Raw genomic sequence first — 22,719 nt, 5'->3', positions numbered from 1 at the left:
AAGCAGTTGGGCTGGGAGTCCGTGAACCACCGCAATCTGCGGTTGCAGGGGACTGCTGCGTGCAGCACCCTCCACCCCAGATCCCCGAGAGAAAGGGGGAGGGCTCCCGTGTAGAGAGCCCTCCACTGGGGATCCCCACCGCCTGGTGGCAAATGGGCACGCCAAGGCGTGTCCGGACGGTGGATGAGGGAGAAGAGGTGGACGGTGTGCAGCAGCAGTCTATATAGGGCCCTCCTTTTTACCCCCTGGAAGGGAACAAAATTAAAATTCCGGAGGCGGCTTAGGTTGTGGGGCACAGGCTCCCGCGGGAAGTACGGGACCTTGGGGCCAACTCCGGCTTTGGGGATCTGAACCCGATTCCCTTTCGATCGGCTGAGGGCAACGGAGGCCATCGCCCGACATTCCTGTTAATATCTGTCCGCCAGGGCTCCCTGATTGGACCAGGTTAACAGCTCTGATCAGGGAACTCATATTCCATGATGCCCATCTGGCTGACCCCATTACAATTGCTTCAAATCCAATTGTGAAAATCATTTTTTAAACGAAACAGTAGTTTTGAACTGGTCTGTAATGTCCCTAATGCATACACTTCTCCAAAAAAAAAAGCCCTGCCTATGTAACTATGAAGTATGATTTGTTATTATCATTCTGATGGATTGCTCTGCATATTCCTGAAGCATATCAGCAATTATGTGATCGTAGCCTATAGTTCATTACATTTGTTCATTGGTCCTCAAGCTATTGTGATTTTAATAACTGTATATCCAAAATTCTCCTGCCTTTTGCTCCAATTGAACACCATTAATTTAAAACATTATAATTCATATGAATTCAGTTGGGCAAGTGTATATTCTGTGTACTGGATTTATGTTGTGCTGTTCCATTGTGAACTACAATCTTTCAAAGCAGTTAACTTTTCATATATGGTCATCAATAGCATCTGGGAAGTCATGATTCTAAAAAAGAAGACATTTGTTTCTAATTAATTGGAAACAAATTAGATTTTGTAGAACTCTGCTTTTACAATGAACATAATTTTTTAGTTAACTTTACTCACTGGTCATTGCAGAAGCCTTTGGGCCAGCCAATAAACAAATTTCACATTCATAACTAAGCATAAGAATCAAGCGCAGGATTTGGCTATTCATCCCCTCCAGCCTGCTCTACTATTCATAGCTGATATGATTGTGCTCATCTTGCCTGTTCCCCAAAGCCCTTGACTTCCATATCAATCAAATATATGCCTGAGTCACCCTTGAATATATTCAATCATCTAACCTCTGCTGCTCTCTCAAAAACAGTTGTTTATCTCTTAAATCCTGATTAATGTGTTGAATGTTCTTGACATTTTGTATTTTTACTTCCGTGATAAGCTAACTGACTTTTAAGAAGGATAATGAGCATTACTCTGACCTTCAGATTTCACATTACTCATTTTCACAGCTTCATGTCTGCTTACTTTCACTTCATAACACACTCAATTCTGAACTTTCCTTAAATTATCTGATGTTGAAACAGGGTCACAGCAGATGTCATTTCCCCAGCCCTGTACTCATGTCTAGAACACCTGGATCATATGTCAGGCTCCTACTCATCAACTACAGCTCCACCTTCAGCACTATAATCTCAATCAAGCTAATCTCAAAACTCTGAAATGTAAATCTTGACTCCGCCCTCTGCAAATGGATCCTTAGCTTCCTGATCCATAGACAGCAATTAGTGAAGATAGACATCTGTACCTCCTCCATGATAATCTTCAACACTGGAGCTCCGCAAGGATGCATTCTGCTGTACACCCTGTACACTCATGACTGTGTAACAAAATTCTGAATGATTACCATCTACAAATTCGCTGACAATACCATTAGTGTAGGTTGGTTATCAAACAATGACATGTCAACATATAGAAAGGAGATAAAATGCTTGGTGTTGTGGCACAGATAACAAGCTCTCTATCAATGTTGGCAAATCTGAAGAACTGGTCGTTGATTCAGGAATTAAGGAGGGCACACCCCCATTAACATCGATGGAGTGCAGATCGAGAGGGTCAAGACTGTCAAGTTCCCAACACTGATGGTAACCAAAAACCTATCCTGGATCTCCCATGTAAATATGATGGTCAAGAAGGCGCAACAACACCTCTCCTTTCTTCCTCAGGAGGCTTAGGAAATTCAGCATGTCCATTATGACTCTCACCAAGTTTTACAGATACACCGTAGAAGTATTCTATATGGGTACATCATGGCTTGGTATGGCAATTGCTCTGTCCAGGATGGTAAGAAACTATATAAAGTTCTGCACACAGCACAGACCATCACGGAAGCTGGGGTCTTCCATCCATTGACTCCACCTAATTTTCTCATTGCCATGGAAAGGCTGTCAACATCATCAAAGACCCCTCCCACTCTGGTAATACTGTCTTCCAAACTTTTCCATCAGGCAGAACATACAGAAGCTTAAACACATGGAGCAACAACTTCTTCCCTTTGTTATTAGACTGATGAATGGACCTCTCTAATTTCAAACTATTGATCTACCATTTGTGCACCTCCTGTGCAGCCGTAACCTTGAATGTCTCGCTCTGTCTAAATACACAATTATCCGTATGTCCTCATATGTTATGATCTGTCTGTACTATACACAAACCAAAATTTTTTATTGTACTTCAACACATGACAACAATAAATCAAATCAAATCAATGATGTCTTTCTCTCCACAGATGCTGTCAAACCTGCTGAGTTTCTCCAGCAATTTCTGGTTTTGTTTCAGATCTTCAGTGGCTGCCACTTTGTTTTATGTTATTGCTCCAAATGTTATTCACCAATCACCTGCTTATTTGCTGATTCTTACTGGCTTTGCATCAGCCAAGACTACTGTGTCAAAGTTCTCATTTTTGTGTTCAGATTCCTCTATGGCCTTACTCTTTCATATCTGTATACACTTCCCCAGCCCTACACTCTTCTGAGATCTCTGTACCCATTCAATCTTGGCATCTTGCACATCCCAAATTTTACATGGGCCACCATTGATGATCATGCTATCTGTGGCCTACTGCAGCAATACCATGGCTTTAAGAGGTGCATTTTGTCCTGGATTTTTTAATGAATAAAGGTCGGGACAAAGGTGGAGAGCAGTCTGCTCAAAGCCAATACAGTAAATAGCTTGTGAGGCCTTTTTTAAAAAAAAGTTGGAACAATAGAAGCAGCCTTAATGGGTGGGGTCAAGTTCCCACAGAACCAGGGTTTTAGTTTTATCTTTCTGCAGTTGTTGGGGTCTTGAAGATGAATGTGGAAGCTATTATTCCTCTCTCTATTACAGCTAAAAGCTGGGGTTCTCTTGCTGCTAGAATTGCATGTGAGACAATCTGTTTTACTGAATTTGCTTTTGCCAAAGGTGTGTTTGTTGGATGCTACTATATTGGAACAGTTAATTAGCAGTAGATAGTATATATATTATTTTGTTAAGCATTTTGATAGTTACAGTTAAGCCAATTCTTCTTTGTTATTTTTAGTTTGCCTGCATTTTAACTGTAATGTAAAAATAAAATGTGTTTTGCTTAAAGTCAAGAGTCTGACCAGTCAAATTGCATCTGGAATGCCATGCATTATATATATCTTTAAAATAAGAAAATGTTAGGGTCTGAACTATCTTCTTAATATATATTGAGGGGCTTTGTTCTGGTCCATAACACGAGTCACCAAGCTCCAAAGTTCCTTCCTTAAATGACTCTGCTACTCTATCAATCTTTCATCCCTTAAAATGCTGCTAAAAATGTATTATTTTAATCAAGATTTCAGTCATATTTCATTAAAACATAAGATTATTATATCTTCTTCTACATAATTCAGTGTTGAATTTCTTTTCATTGATATCACTCTCAACATTGTGAGACAATTTACTAAAGTATGATAAATGCACGACATAAAGGTGAGTTGCTGTTAATTTTGCAACCACATCTGTTTTGCAATATGTTAACTTATTCATAGTGTTGCCTATAGTACACATTTTATTGTTAACTTGTTAGTTGCACAAATAGCAAGTGAGGTTTTGTTTTGGATTGATTCAAAAACTTTAATTCTGAGCTATTAGAACAACAGCCAGTCGTTACATTACTTCCTCTGTCGCACTGTTGCATAGCACGATAAATAACAAAATAAATACAAATTAAAATCTACAGAAGACAAACATAAAACTTTACTACAACATCAAATTATACTTCTATCTTCACAGGCCTACCTTTTTACAAGAATATAAAAATAGCAGTTCCATTTTCAAGGCAGTGTTTTGCTCTACCATTTTTATGATTGAATTACCCCATAAAGCTGTTCTTCTGATCGTCTCTAAATATTGACAGCATTTTTGACACCTCACATCCCACTTAAACCCACTCCCATCCCTGCCCTAGTTTATCCTCTCTGCACAGATATTAACAATGTTCCGTCTCTGTTTCTAGCCCAGTACGCCCCTCCAACCAATGCAATCCATTGTCTCTGCTCCTCATGAGCAACACAAAAGAAGAAACGCGTGGTAGAAGTAAAAATTGTTTAATCTGCTTTGATCTAAATTTAAAAATATTCAACATCTCAGTTAATTCAGCCATTTAAGTCGAGACATTGACATATGCTTCAGCAAAATTGCCATATTCTATAAATTGCCATATCGCTGCTGTGACTTCCTCTGCATAGCGCAAGCAACAATTTCATAGCAAAGAGAAATATTTAAATACAGAAACCCAATACATTTCAATGAATGACTGCAATTCTAGAAATTGCCTTGATAATTCGAATACATTTTAATAATATTCTGTACAACACATTTGAAAACAAAGCAAATTATTTCGTTAGGAACTAACACACAGATAAATTCTAATATTTATGTAATTTGCCCTTTATCAATCTTTCTAGAGAGTTGTTGAGAAAAACTTGTCAATTTATCAACCCTAAAGCACCTTATGACTAAGAATATATGCTGCACTGTTCCTTTCATCGTGAGCTGATGGGCTTGCCCACTTTTCATTCTAAGGCTGATGAGCCATTTAATGAGCTGAAAGTTTCACATCTCTCTGGGAGAAAGTGCCATTTCATGGAGCTTTTGCCAGTTGGATGCCAGACGCTCTGCTGCACCAACAGGAGAGCAGAAGCTGTGGTCACGGCTGGTACTGAAGGAAGCCCAGAGGGATGAGCATCCATCTGTGCCCTTGAAACTAGGTTTGTCCAGGTTCTCAACAGGATGACAGGCCCTGATGAGATCAGGCAAGTGGATGCAGGCTCTTGAGGATAATGAGAATGAGGAGTTCATCCCTCGTGGTTGGAGGGTTCCTAGGCAGAAGATGAGGCGCTCTTCCTCCAGCCATCGTGTTGCTATGGTCTGGCGATGGAGAAGTCCAAAGACCTGCATGTCCTTAATGGAGTGGGAGGGGGACTTGAAGTGTTGAGCCACGGGGTGGTTGGGTTGGTTGGTCCGGGTGTCCCAGAGGTTTTCTCTGAAATGTTCCGCAAGTAGGCGGCCTGTCTCCCCAATATAGAGGAGGCCACATTGGGTGCAACGGATACAGTAAATGATGTGTGTGGAGGTGCAGGTGAATTTGTGGTGGATATGGAAGGATCCCTTGGGGCCTTGGAGGGAAGTGAGGGGGGAGGTGTGGGCGCAAGTTTTACATTTCTTGCGGTTGCAGGGGAAGGTGCTGGGAGTGGAGGTTGGGTTGGTGGGTGGTGTGGACCTAACGAGGGAGTCACGGAGGGAGTGGTCTTTTCGGAACGCTGATGGGGAGGGGAGGGAAATATATCCCTGGTGGTGGGGTCCGTTTGGAGGTGGACCCCACCACCAAGGATATATTTCCCTCCCCTCTCCTATCAGCATTCCGAAAAGACCTCTCCCTCCGCGACTCCCTCGTCAGGTCCACACCCCCCACCAACCCAACCTCCACTCCCGGCACTTTCCCCTGCAGTCGCAAGAAATGCAAAACTTGCGCCCACACCTCCCCCCTTACTTCCCTCCAAGGCCCCAAGGGATCCTTCCATATCCACCACAAATTCACCTGCACCTCCACACACATCATTTACTGTATCCGCTGCACCCGATATGGCCTCCTCTATATTGGGGAGACAAGCCGCCTACTTGCAGAACGTTTCAGAGAACACCTCTGGGACACCCGGACCAATCAACCCAACCACCCCATAGCTCAACACTTCAACTACCCCTCCCACTCCATCAAGGACATGCAGGTCCTTGGACTCCTCCATCACCAGACCATAGCAACATGACAGCTGGAGGAAGAGCACCTCATCTTCCGCCTAGGAACCCTCCAACCACAAGGGATGAACTTCTCATTCCTGAAGAAGGGCTCATGCCCGAAACGTCAATTCTCCTGCTCCTTGGATGCTGCCTGACCTGCAGCGCTTTTCCAGCAACACATTTTCAGCTCTGATCTCCAGCATCTGCAGTCCTCACTTTCTTCTTGAGGATATTGGACAGGGCAGAATGCATATGCGGAGGGAATACTGTTTGCAGGGAGCTTGTGATTTGAACCAAAAAATAGGTACCCTTCCATTCACCTTTCATTGAGCAGAAGTCCTTTGGGTCAAATCAACCAGGCACAGGGCTCTTTCATTGTCGTTTAATATTTTTCCTCTGTTCTTTCATAAGACGTGAGCATTGCTGGCAAGGTCAACATTTGTTGCTGAATCCTAATTGCTGTTGAACCTATTGGCTTGCTCAACCATTTCAGCCAATTAAGAGACAGCCATATTACTGTAAGTCAGGAGTCACATGAAGGCTAGACATGATGGCAAATTTCCTTCCCGAAACAACATTAGTGAATCAGATGCATCTTTAACAATATTTGATAATAGTTTCATTGCCTTTTATTATTGACAGCAGCTTTCGACATCTGAACTTATTACTTAAATTTAAATTACACCTGCTACTGTTGTGGGATTCAAACCCACATCACCAGAGCATTAGCCTATGCTTCTGGATGACTGGCCCAGTGACCTTATTATTACATAGCCTTCACCGTTCAAGAGACGAAAGGATGAGTACTTTAGGCAGGCATCAATTGAGATACCAATTGGGCCAAGGGTGGGCAGCCCATCTGACACCTTCTCTGCCACACTGGGTATAGTATGGTGTCCTGTTTTATGGGTTAACTTGCTTATTTCCCCATCCACAAGTCACCCATAGAGCGGAATCCAATGACACTGCAACGATCCCTTATACCAAGCAGTGAGTGTGAAACAGAGAATAGACAATATTCTGAGTTGTTTTGCCTGAATTGAAAATTCTCCATGACAAGAATGGTTTGGTGTATCCAAATTCAGTGATTGGATGGAGCAATATATTAATCTGAGTTTGACTGCACACTGAGAAAGAACTATACAATTCAATAGCTGCTAATTTTAACCAGTAACTTCAATTAATTTTGCACAATGGACCAGGAGCACTTCATTTACAATATGAACTACTATTCCAGCAGATGTTTTTTGTGATTTTGATTTAACAAGGTAAAGGATGTTCGTATTTGACATTGAACGTCAGGTCAGCTATAGCAGAATGAGCTGATTTAGCTGCAAACTAAAACGTTGTTCTATTGTTGCATGTTATTTTTAAACAAAATCTTGGAAAAACAACTATGACTGAAATACTTCTTGATCTGTGCAACTGAATATGTGAGTTCCTTCCCTTTATCGGGGCAACTTTATGAATGTCGGTTCAAACCATTCCAGTCTGTTATCACACTTGACATTTACAGTCACTATAGACAGAAAAGGCTTTCATCTTATTCAATGCAATAGTTGTATCTCTAATGGCTAAAATGAATAACTAACACATTTTGTTATTTAATCCTTACGAGTTAATAGAACTTGAGTTTGGTATTACCTGCTCACCTTTTCCTGATTTACCACATTTCCTTTGAGGTTTTCTAATCCCTGTCTCAGCTACTCACTTGGGTTACTTAAGTAAAGCAGGCTCAAGATATATGTCATGAACTAAACCACTTACCTCAGCGCAGCAGTCTTTCCATTTCTGTGCATGCATGTAACCTGTCTCGTTTGGTAACCGATTAAGACATCAAAATATTTGGTGTCCTGACGGATTTGCCGGTTTCGGTTCCTCTTTTTCTTCATAAGCTCACGGGCCTCAGGGTCCCTCACTCTTTTTCCTACTTGCCGGGTTTGTCGAGTGTGTGGGAGAGAGCATGCACTCCAGGGCCCGACTCTCAAACTGTAAATACTTTCTTCTGCATCGCAGGAATTGAACGTGCAGGTCCGAAACTCAGTCAGGTTGGGGCAAGGTTCCCCACCGTAGAGCGGGGGCACTAATATTTGACGAATGCGGTGTTTTAATCCCACTCCACAGGACTTCGTGCATTCCGACCAGGAAGTAAACTCCGTTACCACACAGTTTTGTGGACAGGGGATGAGACAAGCTTGTTCAATGTGGGGCTTAGTCTCAAAATAGTCACAGATAACATCCTCCGCTGCAGCTCCATTTCGTTTCTCAATGCAAGTTACATCCCTGGTCTGAATTCCTTCCTCACCTTTCAGGCACTCTGACGTTACTCTTGAAGAAGGGTTCCTGGAAGCGACAGGTAAGCATTTGCTCCACTCACCCACTTGCCACTTGTACAGGTCCTTGTGCCAGTCACAGACTTTGAAACAATTTTGCTGATTCTCCGGTCTTTCCGATGGTTTACAGTTAGTGGGTAAAGTAGTCCATCCCTCCACATGGGCACACCATACTGACCTGGTTTGGACACCTCCTGGGCCACACTCCTCTCCCATACATCTCCCCCAGCTGCCTATAAGACAAAGAATTTAAAAATATTTGTTTAGTGGTTAGATGTTTTCATTAAATGTTAAAGATGCAAAACTATATCAATTCACATTGCTGCATTTTCCATTACACTAAAGTACACATTAGAAGATATTTCAATACACATAATAAACAACCCAGTGGTATTATCATTGGTCTACAAATCCAGGGACCTAGGTAATGGCCTGGGCACCTGGGTTTGAATCTCACCATGGGGGTAGATGGTGTAATTTAAATTCAGTTTTAAAAATCTTGAATTTAAGAGTCTAATGATGACCATGAATCTGTTGCTGATTGTCAGAAAAACCCATCTGGTTCACTAATATCCTGTGACTGTGAGTCTGCTGTGACTCCAGACTCACAGCAATGTGGTTGACCTCTGGGCAATTAGGGATGGCAATAAATGCTGGCCTAGCTGGTGATACCCTCATCCTATGAATGAATTTTAAAAAGTATATATATATATATATGTTTTTCATCCAGTTCTTAGTAACGGTGTGAACAAATTTATTGCTATATATGGCATTGATAATATACAGGACCGTAAAGGTCCCTTCAAAATTCCTAGGGAACAATCTGCTGGCTTTCCCAATCCCAAATGCCTCTTGTATGAGAATGCATATTTGTAGACATTGGCACCAATTTTAACTTTTAAACGGGCAATGAATAACTGCTCAATCTGGCAGTGGAAGGGTCAGGAGCCATTTTGTATTCTGCACTCAATTCAATACAACTGAGGATCTGTATTGGACAGTTCAGAGAATGTTCACTAGAATGATTTCAGAGATGAAAGGCTTGGATAATGAGCAGGAATCGAGCAGTTTAGGCATATATTCACGAGAGTTTAGAAGAATATGAGGAGATCTAATTGAGGTGCATAAGATGCTAAAGGGGATTGACAAAGTAGATGTGGAGCAGATGTTTCCCATTGTGGGGCAATCTAGAATGAGAGGTCAGAGCTAAGAGATGGCAGATTTAAAACAGAGATACTTCTTTCAAATGGTCGTGAATCTGTAGAATTCAAAACCCCAGAGTGTGCTGGATGCCCAGGCATTGACTAAATGTAAGGAGATAGACAGTTCTTTAATTAGTAACAGGCTGAAGGTTATGGATGTGGACAGGAGAGTGGAGTTGAAGCCAAGATGAGATGAGTCAGGATTGTATTGAGCAGTGTAGAGGGGCTGAATTGCCTACTCTGGCTCTTACTTCTTACTTAGTTCTGTAGGCACCAACCAGGTATCATAATACAGAGGATGGCACTATGTCAAACAGCATAAAGGCTGTCCAGCTGGCAATAAAATAAATCACTGCTTCTGCTTGCTCCATTTAAAATAACTTAGATATACTTTAGTGGGGTCTCTTTAGTCAGAAAAACTAGGAGGACAATGTAGGTCACATGGTCATTTTCTGAAATAGTGATCAAAGTCCTATGTGTATCATAGAACAAATGAAAGAGAGATTATTATTTGAAAGTGCGGATGTTTGGATCAACTATTGGCAGGTCCTTGTCACATTCCAGTGGGCAGAGCAGACAATAAATGCATTTACGTCAATTTAAGGTAACCATCATCCCATTAAAGCCAATTTTGCAAGTTAATGCAATGTGTGACAATGTCAGGATCTCAAATCAAACGACAAACCTGTCCAAGACAGTTTTCACTTGGCTCACAGAAAGAATTGTTGCGTTTCAAAATACTGGAAGACTAAGAGCATTCACATGATTTATAAATGGTATGGGCCAACAATCAAAAGAAAAACATCCTTTTTCATTTTACTTTGGAACTAAAGATGGTACTCTGCAATAGTTTCATAGATGCACATGTTCAGATTGGTTAACCCATAGGATGCTGATAATAGTAGCATTCTAAAGGGCCTTAAACAAAATCCTGTCGGTATTTTTCATTTTCTAGTCAATAACCAGTCCAACCTGACAGAAGAGAATTGGGACTGGATTATACGAGTCCCCAGACGGGTATGTTTTCAGGGAGGATGGGGTTGAGGGTCACATAAATGCGGAGGGTGGTAACCCCACAAACTACTGCCCAGCCCTGAAGTTATCCCCCAAACCACAGCAGGTGCAGTCATCAGTGGTCTAGCTGCCATTTTTAAATAAACAGTAATGGCCAATTGAGCATGTTAACAAGGTATTGACATTAAAATTACACAGTGCACATCACAGTACAGTTGGTGTAGGTGGGAGTTGACAGGCCATTTCCTAAGAAGACAGGAAATAATGATGGGGAAACCTTTTTGCAGCTATTCTGTGCATTTATTAAGCATCCCACAGGTTGCATTTTGCATTCTGGCCTGTATCACCCATAACCTCAGCCACCAACAAACTCCTCCAAAACTGCTCAGTCACTTCACACCCTCTCCCCCATAACAAGAGAGCAAGGGACTTACCTGACTATAATCCACCAAAGTTTTGTGTGGGCTCTTTGCCATCTCAGCAGCACCCGCTACTCAGTTCTGGTGCTGCTGAGGCTGCTTGAGCTGTTGGCCAAGCAGATTGACTGATAGCTTGTCAAGGGTGGAAGTCCCATTCTCAGTCATTTTGCCCACTGGCAGCATGTTTTGTCTGCAGATGGAACACCTTTTAAGTTCATTGTCTGTGGTTTGTTTGAATGGTGGCAGGGGGTGGGTGGCAGCAAGTGTGGGAGGGGTGCTGTATAATATGCTCCCTTGTGAAATTCAGTTCTTGTTTTTTTTCTGTAAACTTGGAGTCTTAAAACTTTGTTAATCCAGAAACTGAACTGGACTAACCATATAGATACAGTGGCTACCAGAGCAAATCAGAGGCAAGGAATCTTACAGTAACTAAATCACCTCCTGACTTTCTAAAGCCCTTCAACCATCTACAAAGAACAAGTTCGGAGTGTGATGGAATACTGCCCGCTTGCCTGAATAGTTGCAACTCTAACAACACTTAAGAAGCTTGACACACTCCAGAACAAAGCAGCCCACTCCATTGGTACTACAACCACAAACATCCACCCCCTTCATTACTGATGCTCAGTAACAGCAGTATGCACAACCTACAAGTGCATTGCAGAAATTGCAGAATTGCAGAAATACACTGCACCAAGGCTCTGAAAACAGCACATTCCAAATCCTTGACCACGTCCAACTCAAAGAATAAGGGTAGTTGAGAATGCGGTGCTGGAAAAGCACAGCAGGTCAGGCAGCAGCCAAGGAACAAGAGAACCGATGTTTTGGGCATAAGCCCTTCATCTGATCTCCAGCATCTGCAGTACTCACTTTCTCCTCCAAAGGATAAAGGTGGCCGATTACTATGAACACCAACATCTGCAAGATCCACTCCAAGCCACTCAGATTCAGACCTGGACATATATCGTTGTTCCTTCAGTATCGCTGGACCAAGGCCTGGAACATCTTTCCTAGTGGCATTGTGGGGGCACCTACGACAAAAGGGTCTGAAGTGGTTCAAGAAGGTAGCTTAGCTTCACCATCTGAAGGCCAACCAGAGATGGGTAATAAATGGGTCCACATGCCTTGAGTGCATTGTACACTTCTGTGATATTTGTACAATAAGTTAATGATTTGGCTAATTCTACTCTGATCAAAGAGGTAACAACATTATAATTAACTCTATTTCTATCAGGGAGATGATGACAATAAAAGTGATGACAGGGCTACAATTAAAATCAGTCAAACAAGCTGCACTGCAGCATGGGGTGTGAATAAGAATTTAATATCGATGACTTTGAGATTTATCTATCCCAAAACCTGCTGTTCATGTTGCAATAAATTGAAAAGTTAAATTGTAAGAAAATCATGATGCTTTCTTACAATATGGACACACACACACAAAGGAGTAGGAGTTGACTGTTCAATCCCTTGAAGCTGCTCTACCATTTATCAAGATCATGGGTGATCTGAATATAACCTCAAATCCACACTCACACTCACTCCTGATAACCTTTCATCCCCTTGGTAACCAAGAATCCATTGACCTCTGCCTTAAGAATATTCAGAGACTCTGCTTGCACCATTTTTCAAGAAGACAGTTCCAAAGACTCATGTCTGTCAGTGAGAAAGAAAAATGGCCTCATCTCTACCTTAAATGGGTGGCCCCTTATTTTTAAACAGTAACCCTGTAGTTCTAGATTATTCCACAGGAGGAAATATTCTCTCTATATCTATATTTCCAAGACCTCTTGGTCTTAAAGATAAAGTAGTCATAGTCCTAACAGACCTAACAAACCAGTTGCCCTCTCCTTAGAGAGAGCAAGGGAGAGAGAGGACTGGAAGTGATTTAACCTGACTATCACCACGCCTCAGGAAAGATTAGATTAGATTACATTACATTACAGTGTGGAAACAGGCCCTTCGACCCAACAAGTCCACACCAACCCGCCAAAGCGTAACCCACCCATACCCCTACATTTACCCCTTACCTAACACTATGGGCAATTTAGCACGGCCAATTCATCTGACCTGCACATCTTTTGGACTGTGGGAGGAAACCAGAGCACCCGGAGGAAACCCACGTAGACACGGGGAGAACGTGCAAACTCCACACAGTCAGTCGCCTGAGGTGGGAATTGAACCCGGGTCTCAGGCGCTGTGAGCCAGCAGTGCTAACCACTGTGCCACCGTGCCATCCACTAGAGAGTTCTTTATGGTAACTTCAGTTGGTGCAGGAATTGAAGCTACACTATTGGCATCACTCCACCAAACTGACTGTCCAGCCAACTTCTTAATTCTATGTACTAAAATGAACAATTTTACAATGTTTCTGACAAAGACTTCAGATTTTGAATGATTCTGATCTTGTTTGGTCAATGATATGGCTCGTTTTCCCTTTATTTGGCCGTAACATGTGCAAAATGCCAGTTAATTCTTCTCAAAAGGTAATGGAAACTTCTGACATCACTCCACCAATCCCAAGATACTGTTTGGTTTAACAATGTAAGGCTTCAAAATTTCATGAAGCAAAATACAGCATGATTGGTCCCGAATACAACATCAAATGAAGTGACCAATTGGTTTCTTACAGGTGTAATGCATGCTCATCAACTGACATTCAGTTTGATTTCCATATCTGATGGCATTAGAGGACTTACTGCCTTCTACCAATTTGGACATGGAGGCATTCAACAAGGTTCCCCATGTAAGATTGATTAGCAAGGTTAGATCACATTGAATACAGAGAGAACTAACCATTTGGATACAGAACTGGCTCAAAGGTAGAAGACAGAGGGTGGTGGTGGAGGGCTGCTTTTCAGACTGGAGGCCTGTGACCAGTGGAGTGCCACAAGGATCGGTGCTAGGTCCACTACTTTTTGTCATTTATATAAATGATTTGGATGTGAACAGGTATAGTTAGTAAGTTTGCAGATGCCGCTAAAATTGGAGGTGCAGTGGACAATGGGCTGAGAAGTAGCAGATGAAGTTTAATTCAGATAAATGCGAGGTGTTGCATTTTGGGGAAGTAAATCCTAGCAGGACTTATACACTTAATGGTAAGGTCCTAGGGAGTGTTGCTGAACAAAGAGACCTTGGAGTGCAGGTTCATATCTCCTTGAAAGTGGAGTTGCATGTAGATAGGATAGTGAAGAAGGCATTTGGTATGCTTTCCTTTATTGGTCAGAGTATTGAGTACAGGAGTTGGGAGGTCATGTTGCAGCTGTACAGGACATTGGTTAGGCCACTTTTGGAATATTGCGTGCAATTCTGGTCTCCTTCCTATCAAAAAGATGTTGTAAAACTTGAAACGGTACAGAAAAGATTTACGAGGATGTTGCCAGGGTTGGAGGATTTGAGCTATAGGGAGAGGCTGAACAGGTTGGGGCTGATTTTCCTGGAGTGTCAGAGGCTGAGGGGTGACCCTATAGAGGTTTACAAAATTATGAGAGTCATGGATTGGATAAATCGACAAAGTCTTTTCCCTGGGGTCGGGGAGTCCAGAACTAGAGTGCATAGGTTGAGGGTGAGAGGGGAAAGATATAAAAAGAGACCTAAGGGGTAACTTTTTCACACAGAGAGTGGTACATGTATGGAATGAGCTGCCAGAGGAAATGGTGGAGGCTGGTACAATTGCAACATTTAAGAGACATTTGGATGGGTATATGAATAGGAAGCATTTGGAGAGATATGGGCTGGGTGCTGGCAGGTGGGACTAGATTGGGTTGGGATATCTGGTCTGAATGGACGGGTTGGACCAAAGGGTCTGTTTCCATGCTGTAAATCTCTATGACTCTAAAATGGGATATTGATCAAATGTGCCAATGGGCTGAGAAGTGGCAGATGGGGTTTAATTTAGATAAATATGAGGTGCTGCATTTTGAAAAAGCAAATCAGTGTAGGACTCATACAATTAATAGTAAGGTCTTAGGGAGTGTTGCTGAAAATAGAGACCTTGGTGTGCAGGTTTATAGCTCCTTGAAAGTAGATTCGCAGGTAGATAGGATAGTAAAGAAGGCATTTGATACACTTCCCTTTAATGGTCAGATTATTGAGTACAGGAATTGGGAGGTCATGTTGCGGCTGTACAGGAAAATGGTTAGGCCACTTTTGGAATATTGCATGCAATTCTGGTCTCCTTCCTATTGTTGTGAAACTTGAAAAGTTTCAGAAAAGATTTACGAGGATGTTGCCATGGTTGCAGGATTTGAGTTATAGGGAGATGCTCAACAGGATGGGGCTGTTTTCCTTGCAGCGTTGAAGGCGGAGGGATGACCTTAGAGAGGGTTTATCAAATCATGAGGGTCATGGATAGGGTAAATAGGCAAAGTCTTTTCCCTGGAGTGGGGGAGTCCAGAACTAGAGGGCATAGATTTAGAATGAGAGGGGAGGGCAGTGCATGTATGGAATGAGCTGCTAGAGGAAATAGTGGATGCTGGTACAATTGCAGCATTTAAGAGGCATCAGGATAAGTATATGAATAGGAAGGGTTTAGAAGGATATGGGCCAAATGCTGGCAAATGGGACTGGATTAGGCTAGGATATCTGGTCAGCACGGGCAAGTTGGACCAAAGGATCTGCTTCCGTGCTGTATATTTCTATGACTCTATTTCCGTTTACCAGGTCATGAAATGAATGTGATGTCCACAACTGAAAGAAAATAAAATCAAACAACTCAGTTACACATCACAAAATAATTAACTAACTGTGGAAATACATGGCATATGTCTATAAAAGAATTGGCAATGTATTCACCAGAATTATTTAATAACGTTTCCAGATTACTCATTGCATTGTGGTGCCAAAGCTCGTGCTGATTGAAATGCGTGGGATTGACATTTTGCAAATGCTAATGAGGTGGCTCAATACGGGTCTATCTCCTGCACTATACTCTTCATTATGTTATCATTGAGCACAAACGATGAGTCACTGCTTCTTGTGATTAAACAATCCATCTTACTGAAGTACTTCTCCAAAATCAGACACAAATCTTTTCTGATCCTGATTGTGTTGGAGGGATTCAATTTGGTTTCTGAATTTTGAACTCTTTGCATTAATATTATACATGAAAACTACAATTGGTAGGATAACAGGGAAACTTTCAGATATAGTGAGACCTCAGTAGCCAGAACAAAAAGATCTATAAAAAATGATTTTGGAATGCAAAATGAATTTAAATGACTATCTGAAATTGCCTTTATATGAAATGAATTTTTACACAAGTGCTATGAGAGAATGAATTGTCCAATTTTAGTCATTTTGATTCATTTCAAACACAAAGCAGCAGTCTTTCTAATAATCTAATGGTTACTAAAGAACAAGTGTAAATTGCATCATTTGGATTGAACCTTCAAGTCTCAATGAAGCATTTAGAAGGGTAGTGGAGGAATTTATTTTGGCAGGAGGCAAATACTCAGTTTCCTGACATTGGGTTAAAGTTTTGATATTAAGTTCTCAGAACTCAAAAGGCAGGATGGCTTTCCCCATCTCTATTGCATTCAGTACGTGACATGAATACTCATTAACACCTCAACTCACGGACAACTCCAAGGCATGTTCACAGATGAAATCTTATTAGCCAAAAACAGGAAACACTTGTGGTTACAAACCCAATTATATCCATGAGTCAAATACATGACCTGTTAGACTTTTTACCTCCAAACCCCTATGTGTACAAACCTCTTCAGTAACTTGGCTTCTTCATAATCAAGTCAATTCTATGTATAGTGTAAGGTGAAGCCTCCAGGTCATGACAGGCTAACACATATGCAGTCTTGCTTGTGGTAGTTAAATGCTTACAGTGTAAGCTCAGTTAAATTTGGGTCTGTTCAGTTGTCAGACCCTTCCAGTGCCTCAAATGCATGAAAATATAGTTTTGTTCAAGTAAGAGATGCCTTTGGTTTATTTGGTCAGAATCAAAATCCAACTTTTGTTTCTTTGCTATGTTACTGTACAGAAGCAAACTGTGTGTTTTTGACTTTGTATATAAGACTTTTTTTATGAATAAAGTGTACTCTTTAAAAATAAAAGAGTAAGGGGTGAAGTCTCACCAAGTCAATGAGCTCATGTGACACCCCCGTCATTGGCTGCCTTGCTTGTTTAGTTAAATACTTGCAGTGGAAGGGGTGAAGGCATCCAGAATATCCAAGCATGGCAACTGCACTGCTTTAACCGACCCATGCAAGAATGCTGGGTTCAAAAAGATCTAAGATGCAAAGGATGCTCTACTTAAGACAGGACTCAACAGAAAGGTTCACAAAAGGGTGGGCTAGGTGGAAACGAACAGTACAGAATGGAAACTTAAAAGGGCCTGATTTCTGGGAGCACTGGGAGGATCCAGGCAAATGAAATAAGCAAACTGGAAAAACACAGAAAAGTGAGAATGCTGGAGGAGGAATGGGGACAAAGAATTGTAGGAGCTGCATGTTCACTGTGGGCAAGACAATAGAATCATTTCTGCACTAGGGAGGGAGAAAAAACAGGTGAACTGAATAAGACAGATGTCAGATTATGGCTGGGCATGGGGACTTGGGTGGGAGTGAGATCAGAGAAAGAGGAGTAATATGGAGGGAAATAGTGAAAGGGTTGATACTCGCAGTGGGGATTGAAGGACAGAAAGGTTGCCAGCAGAAAAGAGAAGGCCAACAACATTGAGGGGAAACACGTATTTTCGAGGGGGAGGGTGAAAAGGTTAAACAAAAAGTTTAGAAACACTATCTTCCGATTTTCAGAAGAACTCACGGAGAAATGCATTACAACTGGGTGAGATCCTGAGATCTGTCGGAATGTGTTTCTGGACTGAGTGAACACAATTATCTGAGGTAACTGAAACAGAAACTGAAACAGAAACTGTAAAATACCAGAGCGCTCACGTTCAGTTAAGAACATTGCACTTAAGGGAGACAGGCACTGCAGGATAATCATGAATGTGCTCTTCAAGCTCCACCAACAACTTGCCAAGTTTGTTTCATCATTCAGTAACCTTTGACTAGGGCAGTTGAAAATCACCAACAGAGCTGATGATGCTGGTGAGGGTAAGAATGGGAGGAGTGTGGGGAGGTATTCCATGTTTAGCCACACAGGTACACTCACAGGTCTGTGTACCTGAGATGTAAGGACATGGCAACGAAGTCACACTGCAGGTTGTAAAATCCAAGATGTAGAGCTGTATCGCCTGCAGTAATGAAGGCCATTGGGAGTCAAATAGTACCAGTAATGACTTTCATGGAAAGCAATGTAAAAAACAAGGCCAGAGGTATCTTGCATATGGCAGAATGAGGAAGAGCAAAACTAGTTATGGGTTATGCCGAATGCACTTCACCAGGGGCTGTAGGGCTGGCTTTCATCCAGGACAAGTACAGCCTGATAAAGACCCAACAGACTAACGAAGGAAAAGAATAAAGAACAGTTCAGGACAAAAACAAGCCCTTCAGCCCTCTAAGCCTGTTCCAACACATAACACCTTTCCAAACTAAACCCCTTTTGTCTCTACGTAGTCAGTTTCCCTCTATTCTCTGTCTATTCATGTACCTGTCAAAATGCCTTTTAAGTGTTGTTATTGTATCTGCTTCTACCACCTCTTCTGACAGCTAATTCCAGGCACTTACCACCCTCTGTGTAAAAAGCATGCCTCTCACATCTTCTTTAAATTTTCCTCCTTATACCTTAAACCTATATTCTATAGTAATTGGAAGAAAGACTCTGGCTATCCACACCATGAATGCTCTCATAATTTTGTAAACATTTATCAGGTCCTCCCTCAGCCTCAAGTAAAAACAAACAAGTTTGTCCAATCTCTCCTCACAGTTAATACCCTCCAAACCAGGCAACACCCTGGTAAATCTTTTTTGTAACTTTTCCAAAGCCTCCACATCCTTCTGATAGTATGACGACCAGATACATATGCAATATTTTGAATGTGACCTAACTAAAGTTCTATACAGCTGTAACATGACTTGCTAATTATTATAGTTTATATTCCAACTGTTGAAGGCATGCATGTCATATGCCTTCTTATCCACTTGTGTCACAACTTTGAGGGGACTGTGTTCTTAGTTCCCTTTGTATGTTGATGCTTCTATCAGTTCAGTATTGGATCTTCCAAAATTTATCCAGATTAAACTCCAACTGCCACTTGCCTGCCCAAGTCTCCAGCCTGAAAATGTGTTGCTGGAAAAGCGCAGCAGGTCAGGCAGCATCCAAGGAGCAGGAGAATCGACGTTTCAGGCATGAGCCCTTCTTCAGGAAGTCTCCAGCCTATCTATATCCTGCTACACCCTCTGGCAATCCTCATTGTCTGCGGATTCCCCACCCTTGTGTTGTCAGCAAATGTACTAAACAGACCGCCTACAATCTCTCTCTCTCTCTCTCTCTCTATACACACACACATAAACAGAACAACTTTGGTTATCTTAACATTAATCATCTGAATTTCAGATGATCCAAACAAAATCTCAAGGTCCCGTAAAAATGTTAGATCAAAGAGCTGTTACCGACAACTGGTGTGACGATCGCAATCGGGAAATCTGAGGGCATCAGCAAGGAGGGTGACGAGTTGACTGCAACACCACATGGGATTTTAAATGGTCTAATGTTTATGGAGTGGGGTGGAGTGGAGTGGTGGTGGTTGGAAGGATGGTCAGAAGAGTATTTCAGCAATCTAATAAGATTGCAAAAGAATGGATAGGATTTCACCTGGTTTGAAATGGTGGGAGCGTTGTCAAAATTGCAATCAGAGTTTTGGATGATCAGTTTCAATTTGAAAGTGGGTGAATGAAATGAAATCAGGATGAGTGAGAAGTTTGTACTGGGTGATGAAAAGGCTAATTGTAAGATAGTAACTATACAAAATTAAAAATTAACTCATGTTGGATTTAGGTATTTTGACTCCTTTACCTGCTGTGAGACATAATGTTGGGTTTAAAGATATACTGGATTTGTCTAAGATTGATAAAATTGATGCCAACAATATACATTTGAATGTACATAAAGTTGTGATAAGAACAGTGGAGCAAAGAAACACAAGCACCTTAAGGATTCCCATCTTGGGTGACTGTGTGGAGTTTGGACATTCTCCCCATGTCTGCGTGGTTTTCCTCTGGGTACTCCGGTTTCTTCCCGCAATCCAAAATGTGCGGGTCAGGTGAATTGACCATGCTAAATTGCCCAAAGTGTTAGGTGCATTAGTCGGGGTTAATATAGCGTATGGAAATGGGTATGGGTGGGTTACTCTTCAGAGGGTCAGTGTAGACTTGATGGGCCGAAGGGCCGGTTTCCATACTGTAGGGGATCTAATCTAATTTAATCTAATCAAAATAGCGACTGGATGTTTTTCTTCAAAAAATAATTACTGACATCCATCTCAATGAGTTTTATTTACACAAAAAGTGATATTATTTGTCAAAAATCATGAATTTCTAAGCAATTTCCAGTGTTTGTACATATTTTATCAATTGAATGAAATAAAACTCTGTAGATCTGCTTTTTTACATAATTATGTTCACTATGGCTTCCTTTGTTTATGGTCAGATCAGTTATCCGAACAATGCGTTATTCAAACAAAATACTCCCCGCCCGCCTCGTTCAGATAATTGAGGTTGTTCTGTATATAAAAATAACAGATAGATTGATTATGTCAAGGTCTCAGATGGAAAACTTACATCACATTCCTACATCTTTTCACAGATCAGTACTGCCGTGCCAGATGTTTAACTAACTTAACCCAGCAGGTGCATTTGCTTTGTTCAGAATGAGATGAAGAAACAAGAGGAGGGGAAGAAAGGATGAACAGAACTGGAGCATGAAGTGCAAATAGCTGGAGCTATGGCTGGACGCAACATCTGAGTACAGGAATCAGTGTTTTCAGTGTGATGGAGCAATGTACCTAGAGACGGTGCACTAAAGGCATTACAACTACCTTCTGATGGTTGAAAGGCAGTGTTAGAGGTGTCTTTGTTTGACCTGGATGGTGGCCATTAACGTCTGCCACCTTGTGCAGGCAGATCTGCAGCTGTGCATCTTGGGAGGAAGCACTATGTCCGTGACACTCAAGATCACAGCAGGATTGAACTTCCTCACCACCGGCTCCTTCATGAGGGACAGATGTGTCATATCCTAGTTGGCAATCCTGAAGTGTTTTTGCGAGCTGACCAATGTCCTTTCCAGGAAAGTAATACAGTATGCTCAGTTGCCCATGGACCCAGAGAACTAAGGTGTCTGAGACATGGAATTTTCAGCCATTGTTGGGTTCTCGATGTAGCTATCAACTGTGGTCATTCAGCCGTCCCCGACATCACCCAATCACATTCCTGAACAGTAAAAGATTTCATCCCCTCAATGTCTAACTTGTTTATAACCAAAGGAAACAATTCCTGCTGGTGTGCAGCCAGTATGCAGGGAGCCATCAAGTTTTTACATTCTGCATAATCCATGTTGGTTTAATGTTTGCCCCAACTGCAACCATCAGCTCCAGGGCTGCTTCAAGGACAAGTAATACCCAAGGCACGGTTAGTGACTCCAGTGTGGTATGCTCAAACTGATGCTAAACAGCACGACAATACCACATCACCATGAGGACCATTATTAAACAGATAATCGGGATACTGAAGATGCACTTACATTGCCTGGCTGCTCAGGAGGGGTTCTCCAATACTTTCCAGCCAAGGTCTCCAGAAAATTGATTGCTTGCTGTGCACTGCTCACCCGAGCTCATTGACAGGGTAAAAAGAGGGAGGTTGACCATGGAGTGGGAGAGATGATCATTATCTCTCATGATAATTTGCAAGGACACATGAGTCTCATAGATGGCCTCACAGATTGAAAGTGAATACAGGACTGTTTTACAAAGTGTTCAATTTGTTTCAAGTGCAGAAGAGAAAGTAAATCCCATGCATGTAATGTGAATTCAATGCTCTTAACTCTTTCTTTCCACGCCACTCAGTCCTGTGCCACCCCAAAAGCCATAGGTGAGCTTGAGGATGCCTGATAACTACTTTGCTACTTTGCTTCAGATAACTTTGACAGACATCGATTTTTAGGCTCGTGCCTAGAGGGCTCCAGCTTGCAGTGGATCTCTCACATGGATGATGTGTAACCTCCTCAGTCTGACCTGATGGAGACATTTGGATCCCAAACAGAGGATTCTCTGTATTCTGAGATGACAATATTTGGGTGCCTGTCTGTCAGTCCTGAGCACACCATCATATAACACTTGGCCTAACTCTAGATAGATCATCCATTGAGATGAATGTCTACGCACTGGTGAAAAATGGGGAGGAAGGCATTGTTGGTGCATCAACTAGGGCTCTTCAGTGTTCCTTCTCAAAGGTGCGGTATGAGGCACAAGTAGCAATGAACCTAGTGGAAGAGTTCCTATTTTTCGGTCCCGGCTTGGGAGTGGGATTTGGACACTTTGCAGATACACATGTCAGTGTTGTCAGTTATCATCAGTTCCTCAAGGTTTTATTCAGATTTGCAGC

At 41.9% G+C, this 22,719-nt stretch overlaps 1 protein-coding gene across 1 annotated transcript in view; it reads right to left on the bottom strand.

The window, feature by feature from the left end:
• The window catches only part of LOC122549803 (thrombospondin type-1 domain-containing protein 7A-like), a 403,547-nt gene that overhangs the window by 225,733 nt on the left and 155,095 nt on the right, over nt 1–22,719 (bottom strand). The window contains exon 2 of the mRNA XM_043689852.2: nt 8,003–8,801. Within this exon, the coding sequence (XP_043545787.2) occupies nt 8,003–8,801 (799 nt within the window). The remainder of the gene's footprint in view (nt 1–8,002; nt 8,802–22,719) is intronic.

This window comes from Chiloscyllium plagiosum, unplaced genomic scaffold, assembly GCF_037043375.1.
Source record: "Chiloscyllium plagiosum isolate Xiang-an unplaced genomic scaffold, Cpla_swu_hap1 HiC_scaffold_5, whole genome shotgun sequence".
NCBI lineage: Eukaryota > Metazoa > Chordata > Chondrichthyes > Orectolobiformes > Hemiscylliidae > Chiloscyllium > Chiloscyllium plagiosum.
This window is presented reverse-complemented; position numbering and strand designations above follow the sequence as displayed.